The sequence below is a fragment of the Phoxinus phoxinus genome (assembly GCF_949152265.1).
Source record: "Phoxinus phoxinus genome assembly, chromosome: 16".
Lineage (NCBI taxonomy): Eukaryota > Metazoa > Chordata > Actinopteri > Cypriniformes > Leuciscidae > Phoxinus > Phoxinus phoxinus.
Window position 1 is genome coordinate 382365 of NC_136891.1, and position 15318 is coordinate 397682.

At 45.3% G+C, this 15318-nt stretch overlaps 1 protein-coding gene across 6 annotated transcripts in view; it reads right to left on the reverse strand.

The window, feature by feature from the left end:
• Window positions 1–581: 581 nt before the first annotated feature.
• Window positions 582–15318, reverse strand: part of pak5 (p21 protein (Cdc42/Rac)-activated kinase 5) — a 66763-nt gene continuing 52026 nt past the window's right edge. For 3 of the 6 annotated variants that reach the window (XM_079639303.1, XM_079639304.1, XM_079639306.1), the window contains 5 exons: window positions 11456–11589; window positions 8709–8835; window positions 8297–8422; window positions 7838–7972; window positions 587–1490 (listed from right to left, as the gene is read on the reverse strand). In XM_079639303.1, the coding sequence (XP_079495429.1) occupies window positions 1335–1490; window positions 7838–7972; window positions 8297–8422; window positions 8709–8835; window positions 11456–11589 (678 nt within the window). In that variant the 3' untranslated portion in view covers window positions 587–1334. Of the gene's footprint in view, window positions 1491–7837; window positions 7973–8296; window positions 8423–8708; window positions 8836–11455; window positions 11590–15318 lie in introns of all 6 variants that reach the window. The other 3 variants (XR_013800634.1, XR_013800635.1, XM_079639305.1) reach the window with 3 other exon arrangements.

The following is a 15318-nucleotide window of genomic DNA, read 5'->3' on the forward strand; positions in this document are numbered from 1 at the left end:
TACACGTACGTGAAACGTAGCGGGAGGCGCACTCCGTTGAACTTATATAGGTGGCGCTATCGAGCCATTTTACCCCAATTCTGAAACGCATATCAGATGTCAGTTTTCGCCAGTTCTGACGCGTGTGCATCAGAATAATAATAATAATAATAATAATAAACAGAGCAATTCCAAGAGGGTCCTCACACCATCGGTGCTCGGGCCCTAAATATACTGTTAATATTTATCATAATCTTGATTAGTATGTCCATAGAGTATATTAATCATTTCTGATGTGATTGTCATTAAGTTTTAATTTATGAGAAGTTCTGTGGAGAAAATTAAGGTAAAAGACAGTGTTTCTGTGTGTGTGTGTGTGCGTGTGGGTGTGCGTGCGCGTGTGTGTGTGTGTGTGTGTGCGTGCGTGCGTGTGCGTGAGTGTGTGTGTGCGTGTGTGCGTGCGCGTGTGTGTGTGCGTGCGTGCGTGCGTGTGTGCGTGTGTGTGTGCGTGCGTGTGTGTGTGTGTGCGCATGTGTACGTGCGTGTGTGTGTGTGTGTGTGTGTAAAGCCACAACAGAATACCCATAAAAACACATGACGGCACGTGGACAGATTGGTGTTTTTTATTGAAAGCAGCTTCAGTGACACACATGCGAGATCACGGTACAAAAGCAACATGACGGCTGGATCTGTATATCTCTACAGGTGAAACACACACTCATATTTACAGATCACAGTGACCAATGAGACACAGGTGAGACTAGAAAACACGCGTGATCGATTATTGTGCCAAACACGGTAATATTGCTAGAGGTCGGACGAGTGACGAGTGTGTGACGTGAACACACGGGCGACGGGCAGACGGTGAGAATGAAGAAGGCCACACTACTGACGAATCAGAAATCAACAGCGTAGAAAACTCTGGCGGCCGGCAGTATCTACAAATGCAGAATAAATAAATATATTCAGATTCATCTTCTGCAACAGGGCGTTTAAATGACCATCTGCAAAAAAATTAAATATAAACAGTAGGAAAGTTTTTTATTATTATTATTATTAATAATATTATTTTGCAGAAACTCTCAATTTCTATGTAACACTGCCCATTTCACCATGGTAACATCACAACAAAAATACTGCTGTTTATCAAAACTGTACAAGTAAAACTTACAATTGCTCTAAAATAGTTAGCGTGAGAAGACGACAGTGAAAAAGACGCTTGTTGGGTAAGAGACTCTATCGCGAGGCCCGACGGATCCGCCGCCGGATCAGACCGAACGCTAGCGGGCCGAGACGCGACCGCTCTTCTGTTCCGGCGATGATGAAAGCGTCATGTGACTCCAGAGTCATGTGACTCAGCGGTGGCGGTAATGGCGCATCAGAGGAACGATGCAGGCCGGCGGCCCGGACAGCTTCAGGAACGGGTTCTGCAGGAGCTCGAGCGCTGATGCACGCTGGGAAGGCTCGCGCACGAGCATCAGGTCCAGGAAGGCCCGCAGGACCGACGACACCTGAACCGGAACACACACGACAGAAGACGTTCAACACACACCTGATGTCACGTGATCTGCACTGAGTCAGGTGATCATGATGAGCTGATAGCGCTTTTATTGTCCATGTAAACAGTGTTTATTGTGTTACTGTACGCTTGTTTCCGCCACAGAATGAAAAAATATTTTCTGTTTTTCTTACAATTGCGTGATATAAAGTCAAAATTCTTATTTTTTATCTCAGAATTGCATGTTTATTTCTTACAATTCTGACTTTATAACACAATTTAGAGATATAAAGTCAGAATTGCATGATGTAAAGTCTTTTAAAATGTTTTATTCTGTGGCGGAAACAGGCTTCCATAGTTTATAGTACATCCTACTTTATCCACACACATACAGACGCTCACGTGAAGTGATATATGATATTTCCCAGTCAGCAATCTCTCCTGCTTGATTATGTGTATCATCACAGACAGTAAGTATATTAAAGCCCGGCTCTGATTTACTAAATGCGAGGTAAGGCATGCAGATATCAGCTCTGTGAGTGTGTGAGTGTGTGTGTGAGGCAGTGTGTGAGTGTGTGAGTGTGAGGCAGTGTGTGAGTGTGTGAGTGTGAGGCAGTGTGTGAGTGTGAGGCAGTGTGTGAGTGTGTGAGTGTGAGGCAGTGTGTGAGTGTGAGGCAGTGTGTGAGTGTGTGAGTGTGAGGCAGTGTGTGAGTGTGAGGCAGTGTGTGAGTGTGTGAGTGTGAGAGTGTGAGGCAGTGTGTGAGTGTGAGGCAGTGTGTGAGTGTGAGGCAGTGTGTGAGTGTGAGGCAGTGTGTGAGTGTGAGGCAGTGTGTGAGTGTGAGGCAGTGTGTGAGTGTGAGGCAGTGTGTGAGTGTGAGGCAGTGTGTGAGTGTGAGGCAGTGTGTGAGTGTGAGGCAGTGTGTGAGTGTGTGAGTGTGAGAGTGTGAGGCAGTGTGTGAGTGTGAGGCAGTGTGTGAGTGTGAGGCAGTGTGTGAGTGTGAGGCAGTGTGTGAGTGTGAGGCAGTGTGTGAGTGTGAGGCAGTGTGTGAGTGTGAGGCAGTGTGTGAGTGTGAGGCAGTGTGAGTGTGTGACAGTGTGTGAGTGTGAGGCAGTATGTGAGGCAGTGTGTGAGTGTGAGGCAGTGTGTGAGTGTGTGAGTGTGAGGCAGTGTGTGAGTGTGTGAGTGTGAGGCAGTGTGTGAGTGTGAGGCAGTGTGTGAGTGTGTGAGTGTGAGGCAGTGTGTGAGTGTGTGAGTGTGAGGCAGTGTGTGAGTGTGTGAGTGTGAGGCAGTGTGTGAGTGTGAGGCAGTATGTGAGTGTGAGGCAGTGTGTGTGTGAGTGTGAGGCAGTGTGTGAGTGTGAGGCAGTGTGTGAGTGTGAGGCAGTGTGTGAGTGTGAGGCAGTATGTGAGTGTGAGGCAGTATGTGAGTGTGAGTGTGAGGCAGTGTGTGAGTGTGTGGCAGTGTGTGAGTGTGAGGCAGTATGTGAGTGTGAGGCAGTATGTGAGTGTGAGTGTGAGGCAGTGTGTGAGTGTGTGGCAGTGTGTGAGTGTGAGGCAGTGTGTGAGTGTGAGGCAGTGTGAGGCAGTGTGTGAGTGTGAGGCAGTATGTGAGTGTGAGGCAGTGTGTGAGTGTGAGGCAGTGTGTGAGTGTGAGGCAGTGTGAGGCAGTGTGTGAGTGTGAGGCAGTATGTGAGTGTGAGGCAGTGTGTGAGTGTGAGGCAGTGTGTGAGTGTGAGGCAGTGTGTGAGTGTGAGGCAGTATGTGAGTGTGAGGCAGTATGTGAGTGTGAGGCAGTGTGTGAGTGTGTGAGTGTGAGGCAGTGTGTGAGTGTGAGGCAGTGTGTGAGTGTGAGGCAGTATGTGAGTGTGAGGCAGTATGTGAGTGTGAGGCAGTATGTGAGTGTGAGGCAGTATGTGAGTGTGTGAGTGTGAGGCAGTGTGTGAGTGTGAGGCAGTGTGTGAGTGTGAGGCAGTATGTGAGTGTGAGGCAGTATGTGAGTGTGAGGCAGTATGTGAGTGTGAGGCAGTGTGTGAGTGTGAGGCAGTGTGTGAGTGTGAGGCAGTATGTGAGTGTGAGGCAGTATGTGAGTGTGAGGCAGTATGTGAGTGTGAGGCAGTATGTGAGTGTGTGAGTGTGAGGCAGTATGTGAGTGTGAGGCAGTGTGTGAGTGTGTGAGTGTGAGGCAGTATGTGAGTGTGAGGCAGTGTGTGAGTGTGTGAGTGTGAGGCAGTGTGTGAGTGTGAGGCAGTATGTGAGTGTGAGGCAGTGTGTGAGTGTGAGGCAGTATGTGAGTGTGAGGCAGTGTGTGAGTGTGAGGCAGTATGTGAGTGTGAGGCAGTGTGTGAGTGTGAGGCAGTGTGTGAGTGTGAGGCAGTGTGTGAGTGTGAGGCAGTGTGTGAGGCAGTGTGTGAGTGTGAGGCAGTGTGTGAGTGTGTGAGTGTGAGGCAGTGTGTGAGTGTGAGGCAGTGTGTGAGTGTGAGGCAGTGTGTGAGTGTGTGAGTGTGAGGCAGTGTGTGAGTGTGAGGCAGTATGTGAGTGTGAGGCAGTATGTGAGTGTGAGGCAGTATGTGAGTGTGAGGCAGTGTGTGAGTGTGAGGCAGTGTGTGAGTGTGAGGCAGTATGTGAGTGTGAGGCAGTATGTGAGTGTGAGGCAGTATGTGAGTGTGAGGCAGTATGTGAGTGTGTGAGTGTGAGGCAGTATGTGAGTGTGAGGCAGTGTGTGAGTGTGTGAGTGTGAGGCAGTATGTGAGTGTGAGGCAGTGTGTGAGTGTGTGAGTGTGAGGCAGTGTGTGAGTGTGAGGCAGTATGTGAGTGTGAGGCAGTGTGTGAGTGTGAGGCAGTATGTGAGTGTGAGGCAGTGTGTGAGTGTGAGGCAGTGTGTGAGTGTGAGGCAGTGTGTGAGGCAGTGTGTGAGTGTGAGGCAGTGTGTGAGTGTGTGAGTGTGAGGCAGTGTGTGAGTGTGAGGCAGTGTGTGAGTGTGAGGCAGTGTGTGAGTGTGTGAGTGTGAGGCAGTGTGTGAGTGTGAGGCAGTGTGTGAGTGTGTGAGTGTGAGGCAGTGTGTGAGTGTGAGGCAGTGTGTGAGTGTGTGAGTGTGAGGCAGTGTGTGAGTGTGAGTCAGTGTGTGAGTGTGTGAGTGTGAGGCAGTGTGTGAGTGTGAGGCAGTGTGTGAGTGTGTGAGTGTGAGGCAGTGTGTGAGTGTGTGAGTGTGAGGCAGTGTGTGAGTGTGAGGCAGTGTGTGAGTGAGGCAGTGTGTGAGTGTGAGGCAGTGTGTGAGTGTGTGAGTGTGTGAGTGTGAGGCAGAGTGTGAGTGTGAGGCAGTGTGTGAGTGTGAGGCAGTGTGTGAGTGTGTGAGTGTGAGGCAGTGTGTGAGTGAGGCAGTGTGTGAGTGTGAGGCAGTGTGTGAGTGTGTGAGTGTGAGGCAGAGTGTGAGTGTGAGGCAGTGTGTGAGTGTGAGGCAGAGTGTGAGTGTGTGAGTGTGAGGCAGTGTGTGAGTGTGAGGCAGTGTGTGAGTGTGTGAGTGTGAGGCAGTGTGTGAGTGTGTGAGTGTGTGAGTGTGCTTCACAAAGCTTACAAAGATTATTTAGTTGTTTGAATATCTAAACATGCATATAAACTTTACAAAAACAAAATGAATGGAGTGCATACGAGCTGATTGGATGACTAGTAATTTCCTACTTCTTAATTCTGATAAACAGAGTTTCTAATTATTGGGGAAAAAACTGATGATGAACACTTGATGGCTGCTCTGTCATTGATACCAAAGTCACGTGTCTAGTATCTGTAAAACCACATTTTTCCATCTTAAAAATAAAATTACGTCATATGCTCTCATTGACAAATGCGGAACAATTTTATGCGTTCATGAGCTCAAGGCTAGATTATTGTAATGCTCTACTGGGTGGTTGCCCTGCACGCTTAATAAACAAACTACAGCTAGTTCAAAACGCAGCAGCTCGAGTTCTTACTAGAACCAGGAAGTATGACCATATTAGCCCCGTTCTGTCAACACTGCATTGGCTGCCTATTAAACATCGTATACATTATAAAATATTGCTGATTACTTATGCCTGGTTCAGATTACACGATTTTAGCCCGATTTTGGCACGATTCGTTTGACGCAGGGTGTCGTGGGGATTCGTAAACGACAACGGGCGTCGGGACGCAAGATTTGATCGTTTCATCTCGTATAGTGTGTCATAGTGGGCGACAACCTACGTCGCGTCTGCGATGCTTCACGACATCACGACAAAAAGACTAGCATGTTTGATTTTTTTTCGGTCCTCCACGACGAGAGTGAGTGAGTGAGCGAGCGAGACAGAGTGTGTGCTAGTGAGTGTGTGTGCTAGGGTGACCACCTGGCTATATTGCTCTGTTGCAGGTCAGACCTGATTTCGCGGGACACGAGGGAGATAACTTACTATTATTATAGGTGAATAAATATTGATTTTATATTAACGTTAGATGTCTTTGCTAGCTTTATAAAAATGTTAGTCTATGACGGCGCTGACCGGCGCTGTGAACGTCACTAATAGCCTAATATAAAACTCATTTTAACAGCACGGGTCTATTCAATCTAAATAATTAAGTGAAAATAATAATCCAATCGCTAAAAAGCACATTTCCAAATAAACACAAATTCCATTAGGAAAGACTACAGATTAAATGCGTTCTTACCGGATTCAGTAGCCTATTTTTGTGTCTTTTCCATGCTGATGGTGAAACTTCGGTGGCTACACAGCAATCTCCTTTTTTAGGGTCACCTGTAACTGGTTTTAACCATGTATATATTTTTTTCTCCCATTCCTTACGAACAAAGACGCTTTTTCTTCTCGGGAGCTCCGGATAGATCCATTTTTCTATTGCAGATTTTTTTTTTTTTCTCAGTGTTTGTTTTCCCGAATTCCCGCTCTGGCTAGAACCAATAATAACGGCTGCGCACGTTCAGTGTTTTCTTATTAACTTTTTTTTGTATAATTGTAATTTAAAAGGACGATTAAATAAAATGATGCAGACAAAATTAAAATGTGGGACACTGCTTATGACTTGCGGGACAAAGCTTCAAACTTCGGGACTGTCCCTCACCCCAGTGTGTGTGTGTGTGTGTGTGTGTGTGTGTATACGTATGAGAGTGAGTGCGTGTGTATGTATATGACATAGTATATGTGCGAGTGAATGTCTGCGACGGCACGCGATGACTGGTCAGAAAGCAACGTGTAGTCTGACATGTTTCTTGTCCACGACACGACAAGATTTTAGGATTCAAAATCGTGTAATCTGACACAGTGACTATCGTAACCGACAAAAAAATCGTGTAATCTGAACCAGGCATTACAAAGCACTAAATGGTTTATCTCCGCAGTTCTTGAGCGAGCTCTTAGCGCATTATAGTCCTTCACGTCTACTGCCATCTCAAAACTCCGGCCAGTTAATAATACCTAGAATATCAGAATCGACTGCTGGCGGTAGATCCTTTTCCTATTTAGCACAAAACTCTGGAACAGTCTTCCTACCATTGTCCGGGAAGCAGACACACTCCTAAACACACTCTTACACACACTCCTACACACACACTCTGACACTACTCACACACTCCTAAAAACACTCATACACACACTCCTACACACACACTCTGACACTACTCACACACTCATACACACACTCCTACACACACACTCTGACACTACTCACACACTCATACACACACTCCTACACACACACTCTGACACTACTCACACACTCCTAAAAACACTCATACACACACACTCTGACACTACTCACACACTCATACACACACTCCTACACACACACTCTGACACTACTCACACACTCATACACACACTCCTACACACACACTCTGACACTACTCACACACTCATACACACACTCCTACACACACACTCTGTCAGTTCAAAGCTAGATTAAAAACACGACCGTATAACACTGAAAACACGGATTGCTGGAACATTTCCGTCAATGGCAGGGAGAGACGTTATCAACATCAACATCAGGATGTTTCGGCTCACGTGTGTTAGGTTTCCCCTTTTCAAAGTTAGGCTCGGGGATCGAGGGGAACATGACAAGATGAAAGGTCACATGAAGCTTCTCATTCCCAAACCCAGCACTAAGGATCACTGCCAACCACCAAAATCAACTGTAAATTGTATTTATTATGAAAAGGAATTGTAAAAAAAGGAATGGCCAAAACAAAAAACAAAATGGAGTCTACCGAAGTTTTAGATCTAACTTACCTGTCACAAAGGAAAAGAAAGAACAAAAAACAATAGCAAAACTTGAACAAAACCAGGAGAAAAATGGTTAAGAAAAGAAAATGGCAGCCTCCTATATAAGCGCAGCGGTCACCTTATGGGACTCTTTGAGTCGAGGCGGCAGGTTGTCCCGTATGCGTCTCATGGCCTGAAGTGGAGGCTCGTTGAAGTACGGAGGTTCTCCATCCACCATCTCAATCACCATGATGCCCAGAGACCAGATGTCCACCTGCACACACACACACACACGCACACACACACACGCACACACACACGCAGCGCCACCAAGTCAAGTCATTTATTATGACCAAATACAATAAACCTCAGACCAAGTATTAAATAAGTAAACCTCAGTATTAGACAGACCAAATACAATAAACCTCAATGCTATTTAAACAAAACAAATATACATACCCAGCAAACAATTTTGTCTAATAGCCGTTTAACAGCTAAATCGTGACTACAGATTGACCATGTCATGAAATGAAACTGATATCTTGTAGATATTATTGACACTGGTAACATGATGGGATATAAACTCATGAAGGTGTACCTCAGTGCCGTAGGGTAACCGGGAGATGACCTCGGGAGCCATCCAGTACGGCGTTCCCACCAGAGACTTTCTCTTGGGAACCTCTTTAGACACTTGAGCACAGAAGCCGAAATCCGAGAGCTTGATCTGCGAGGGACGTATAGGACATATCGCAAAGCTGATTAACCGCTAATCACCTCTTCATTTGTCATGTTCTCTCAGCTAATTACAAGGTGGGAGACACGATTTAATTACTTGGATCTAGTGAAGTTGCTAATTATCCCTGATCACTTTTCTGTCCTCTCGATAAACACGTTTATGTGTGTAAGTCTACAAACATCTCCATGTGGAGGAAGATGATTCAGTTCTTCACATGACTGCGTGTCCCGAGTTATATATTCAGATTATTTGATATTTGATATATGATACGCACGCGTCCGTCACTGGTGAGCAGGATGGAGTCGCTCTTGATGTCTCGGTGGATGACACCCTGTGTGTGGAGGTACGACAGCGCCTTCAACACCGACAGACAGACGGTGGCGATCTGCTCCTCGTTCATCCTGTGAACCAAACACAGAACATATCCTGAACATCTGATCAGAACATCTCCTGAACATCTACTGAACATCTACTGAACATGGTAAATGGACTGCAATAGTGCTTTCAACAGACCCATGGCCACCAAAGCGCTTTACATATTGCCTCACATTCACTCATTCATACACTCATTCATACACCGACGGCGGTGTCAGCCATGCAAGGAGCCATCCAGCTCGTCTGTAGGGAGACAACCTACATGAACCACTGAGCCACTGCCATCTCCTCACAACATCTACTGGACATATCCTGAACATCTGATCAGAACATCTTCTAAAGATCTCCTGAACATCTACTGAACATCTACTAAAGATCTCCTGAACATCTACTAAAGATCTCCTTAACATCTACTGAACATCTCCTGAACATCTACTAAAGATCTCCTGAACATCTACTGAACATCTCCTGAACATCTACTAAAGATCTCCTGAACATCTACTGAACATCTCCTGAACATCTACTAAAGATCTCCTGAACATCTACTGAACATCTCCTGAACATCTACAAAAGATCTCCTGAACATCTACTAAAGATCTCCTGAACATCTACTAAAGATCTCCTGAACATCTACTGAACATCTCCTGAACATCTACTGAACATCTCCTGAACATCTACTAAAGATCTCCTGAACATCTACTAAAGATCTCCTGAACATCTACTGAACATCTCCTGAACATCTACTGAACATCTCCTGAACATCTACAAAAGATCTCCTGAACATCTACTAAAGATCTCCTGAACATCTCCTGAACATCTGATCAGAACATCTCCTGAACATCTCCTGAACATCTACTGAACATCTCCTGAACATCTACTAAAGATCTCCTGAACATCTAATCAGAACATCTACTAAAGATCTCCTGAACATCTAATCAGAACATCTCCTAAAGATCTCATAAACATCTCCTGAACATCTCCTGAACATCTACTAAAGATCTCCTGAACATCTACTAAATATCTCCTGAACATCTCCTGAACATCTACAAAAGATCTCCTGAACATCTACTAAAGATCTCCTGAACATCTCCTGAACATCTCCTGAACATCTACTAAAGATCTCCTGAACATCTACTAAAGATCTCCTGAACATCTAATCAGAACATCTCCTAAAGATCTCATAAACATCTCCTGAACATCTCCTGAACATCTACTAAAGATCTCCTGAACATCTCAGATTCATCTCGTCTCACTTTGTGAATGTAAATCAGTGTAATTTCAGCTCGTCTCAAACAAGAAGCATTTATTATTCAGGTTCAGCAGCAGCACTGTGCAACTAACCTGATCACACACACACACACACACACACACACACACACACACACACACACACACACACTCACTCACTCACTCACTCACTCACACACACTCACTTTTATTTGTTTAAACTAGTTTGAATTTCATAAAATTATTTGATCGTTTGATTTCTATAATGTATGAGTAAATGTTAAAAAACTAATATTTGCTAAAATTGATTAATAGATTATTTGTTAACTAATGCAGTTATCTAATGTTTAGTAGTGTTGTCGTTATTTTTTATGTTCATCTTGTTTTACTCTTTTTAGCTACTATTTATTTTTTCATATTTAATGCACAGTCTAACTGTCTGAGCAGGTTTAGTTTTATTCTGTATATAAGTGTGTATAAATCGTGCATGTGGATTTGTAGACAGAAGCGTCCTTCATGGAGCCCCGTCAAAGTAATTACAAACACGTCCCGTTTGTGCGTTAGTGATGAGGAGGAGTGTGTTCAGTGTTGAGGAGTGTGTGTGTGTGTGTTCAGCCCCAGGCGAGACAGATGAGCAGTGAGTGTGTGTGTGCGTGTGTGAGCGTGCGACAGCTGGGCCTCGTTCACGCTCCGCAGACGCCAGAGTCCCATTCACACAGCAGACTTTGTTCTGTTCTGTGTGTGTGTGTGGGGGGGGTTTAAGGTTTAACACATATGTTTGCAAATATGTATGTGTGTGTGTGTGTGTATATACACATATATATATATATTTATTTATATTGCATTTATATGGATATAGGCCTATAGCATCAAACTGTGAGTGTCACGTGATGTGTGTGTCGATCAGATCCAGGACAATGTCTAAGACTCGGCACACACTCTCCATTAGCATCTCAAGCAGGACCGAAATAAAGCGACTCAGACTCATGAAGAGTGTGTTGGGGATGGAAGCTTGTCGGAGGGCAAGCGTTCCTCTGAAAGTGTGCAATTACAGTCCAACATCAAACTGACGAACAACGCCAATTACTGTAATTATGCTGACGCTTCGCGAAGCCGAGGCAGCGCTTAAAACACTAACTTTCCCAATCATAAATCATCACTGGACTACAGTCTCCAGCAGAAGACACTGCATCCATCTCCTGATACGCCCGTTTCTGCCACAAGCTCAATGAAAAACTCAATAATGATGCCTAGTGTGTATAATCAGCAAATTAAATCCCTCACAAATGAAAGGTGCTTTATCTCACTTGATTGTTTCCTGCTTGAATTTGAATCTCGATGGACTCAAAGCAAAAGATCAATGATTCAAATCAATCGGTGTAAAACAGAGGATCTGATTGGACGAAACGCTCCTCTTACCTCGTATGCGTGACGATGTCAGTCAAGGCTCCGCCCTCCAGGAACTCCATCACTACCCAGAGTTCATCAGTGACCAGGTAACTGTTGTACATGTCCACCACGTTCTCGTGATGGTAGTCTCTCATGATGACCACCTGCGACCAGACACCAGACATGATAACAGCAAAAGCTGATGAGTAAATATGTGCACTGTGTGATTCAGAGCGTTCATTCATTCATTTACACGCCAGCAGCTCATGACCCACCGCTGTCGATTAGCAAACCCCAACCAATCAATTCCCCACAGACACAATCAAGCCCCGCCCACATTTGTTTCACTCTATATATACGGAAAAATAGAGAAGAAAATACCAGCGCAACTTCCGTTTCACAACGACTTACCTACACCAAAAAAAATCTCAATGGTTTAATATTTGAAAATAAAGAAATTAAGACAGACCTAAATATTGTACTGTAAAATAAAATTCTTATATTATTTTTCTTTTTTAAAGCAGTAATATTTTGTATACTGCTTAATATTTTAATTATATACAGTGCATCCAGAAAGTATTCACAGCGCTTCACTTTTTCCAGATTTTGTTATGTTACAGCCTTATTCCAAAATGGATTAAATGTAATATTTTTTTCAAAATACTACAAACAATACCCCATAATGACAACATCAAAGAAGTTTGTTTCAAATCTTTGCAAATTTATTACAAATAAAAAAACAAAAAAAATCACATGTACATAAGTATTCACAGCCTTTGCTCAATACTTTGTTGAAGCACCTTTGCCACCAATTACAGCCTCAAGTGTTTTTGAGTGTGATGCTGCAAGTTTGGCACACCTATTTTTAGGCAGTTTCTTCCATTCTTTGCAGAACCTCTCAAGCTCCATCAGGTTGGACGGGCAGTGTCGGTGCACAGCTATTTTCAGATCTTTCTAGAGATGTTCGATCGGGTTAAGTCTGGGCTCTGGTGGGCCACTCAAGGACATTCCCAGAGTTGTCCCGTGGACACTCCTCTGTTATCTCGGCTGTGTGCTGAGGGTCGTTGTCCTGTTGGAAGATGAACCGTCGCCCCAGTCTGAGGTCCAGAGCTCTGGAGCAGGTTTTCATCAAGAGTGACTCTGTGTACATTCATCTTTCCCTTGATCCTGACGGGTCTCCCAGTCCCTCATCTTTCCCTCGATCCTGACGAGTCTCGCAGTTCCTCATCTTTCCCTAGATCCTGAAGAGTCTCTCAGTCCCTCATCTTTCCCTCGATCCTGACTAGTCTCCCAGTCCCTCATCTTTCCCTCGATCCTGACGAGTCTCCCAGTCTCTCATCTTTCCTCGATCCTGACTAGTCTCCCAGTCCCTCATCTTTCCCTCGATCCTGACTACTCTCCCAGTCCCTCATCTTTCCCTCGATCCTGACTACTCTCCCAGTCCCTCATCTTTCCCTCGATCCTGACTACTCTCCCAGTCCCTCATCTTTCCCTCGATCCTGACTACTCTCCCAGTCCCTCATCTTTCCCTCGATCCTGACTACTCTCCCAGTCCCTCATCTTTCCCTCGATCCTGACTACTCTCCCAGTTCCTCATCTTTCCCTCGATCCTGACTAGTCTCCCAGTTCCTCATCTTTCCCTCGATCCTGACTAGTCTTTCAGTCCCTCATCTTTCCCTCGATCCTGACGAGTCTCCCAGTCCCTCATCTTTCCCTCGATCCTGACTAGTCTCCCAGTCCCTCATCTTTCCCTCGATCCTGACTAGTCTCCCAGTCCCTCATCTTTCCCTCGATCCTGACTAGTCTCCCAGTCCCTCATCTTTCCTCGATCCTGACGAGTCTCCCAGTCTCTCATCTTTCCTCGATCCTGATGAGTCTCCCAGTTCCTCATCTTTCCCTCGATCCTGACGAGTCTCCCAGTCTCTCATCTTTCCTCGATCCTGACGAGTCTCCCAGTTCCTCATCTTTCCCTCGATCCTGACGAGTCTCCCAGTCTCTCATCTTTCCTCAATCCTGACGAGTCTCCTAGTTCCTCGATCCTGACGAGTCTCGCAGTTCCTCATCTTTCCCTAGATCCTGAAGAGTCTCCCAGTCCCTCATCTTTTCCTCGATCCTGACTAGTCTCCCAGTCCCTCATCTTTCCCTCGATCCTGACGAGTCTCCCAGTCCCTCATCTTTCCCTCGATCCTGACTAGTCTCCCAGTCCCTCATCTTTCCCTCGATCCTGACTAGTCTCCCAGTCCCTCATCTTTCCCTCGATCCTGACGAGTCTCCCAGTTCCTCATCTTTCCCTCGATCCTGACGAGTCTCCCAGTTCCTCATCTTTCCCTCGATCCTGACTAGTCTTTCAGTCCCTCATCTTTCCCTCGATCCTGACGAGTCTCCCAGTTCCTCATCTTTCCCTCGATCCTGACTAGTCTCCCAGTCTCTCATCTTTCCTCGATCCTGACGAGTCTCCCAGTTCCTCATCTTTCCCTCGATCCTGACGAGTCTCCCAGTCTCTCATCTTTCCTCAATCCTGACGAGTCTCCTAGTTCCTCGATCCTGACGAGTCTCGCAGTTCCTCATCTTTCCCTAGATCCTGAAGAGTCTCCCAGTCCCTCATCTTTTCCTCGATCCTGACTAGTCTCCCAGTCCCTCATCTTTCCCTCGATCCTGACTAGTCTCCCAGTCCCTCATCTTTCCCTCGATCCTGACGAGTCTCCCAGTCCCTCATCTTTCCCTCGATCCTGACTAGTCTCCCAGTCTCTCATCTTTCCTCGATCCTGACGAGTCTCCCAGTTCCTCATCTTTCCCTCGATCCTGACTAGTCTTTCAGTTCCCCCACAGCCGATGCTGCTTCACTGTAGGGATGGTATTGGCCAGGTGATGAGCGGGGCCTGCTTTCCTCCAGACATTACGCTTGCCATTCAGGCCAAAGAGTTCAATCTTTGTTTCTCATGGTCTGAGAGTCCTTCAGGTGCCTATTGGTGGAGTGCTGATAGATGGTTGTTCTCCTGGAAGGTTCTCAGCTCTGATTGGTGGAGAGCTGCAGATATGGTTGTTCTCCTGGAAGGTTCTCCTCTCTCCACAGAGAAACACTGGAGCTCTGTCAGAGTGACCATTGGGTTCTGGGTCTTCTCCCTGACTGAGGCATTTCTCTCCCGATCGCTCAGCTCTAGGAAGAGTCCTGGTGGTTCCACACTTATTCCATTTACAGATGATGGAGGCCACTATGCTCATTGGGACCTTCAATGCTGCAGAAATGCTTCTGTACCCTTCTCCAGATCTGTGCCTCGATACAATCCTGTCTCGGAGCTCTACAGACAATTCCTTGGACTTCATGGCTTGGTTTGTGCTCTGACATGCACTGTTAACTGTGGGATCTTATATAGACAGGTGTGTGCCTTTCCAAATCAACCAATCAACTGAGTTTACCACAGGTGGACTCCAATCAAGGCTGTAAATACTTATGTATATGTTATTTTTTATTTTTTTCAAAGAACTTCTTTCATGTTGCCATTATGGGGTATTTTTTGTAGAATGTTGAGGAAAATAATTAATTCAATCCATTTTGGAATAAGGCTGTAACAACAAAATAATGGAAAAAGTGAAGCGCTGTGAATACTTTCCAGATGCACTGTATTAGGGATGGTAAGATTCACCGATTCGAATCAGTGCATCGGCATAAAAGCTAACAATGTGAAGCATCGATTTAAATAAGTGTGCATCGGATACATTTGGCATTTGTATTGCGATGCATCGTTTCTAACATATCTGCATTGGTAAAAACTATTTATTCATATATAATTATTAGTATATGCCCTATACTTTTACTATTTAGAAAGTGACCAATCCTTTGTGACCAATATTTTATTATGTAACTGCTGCGTTCACACAGAACACGAATTGAG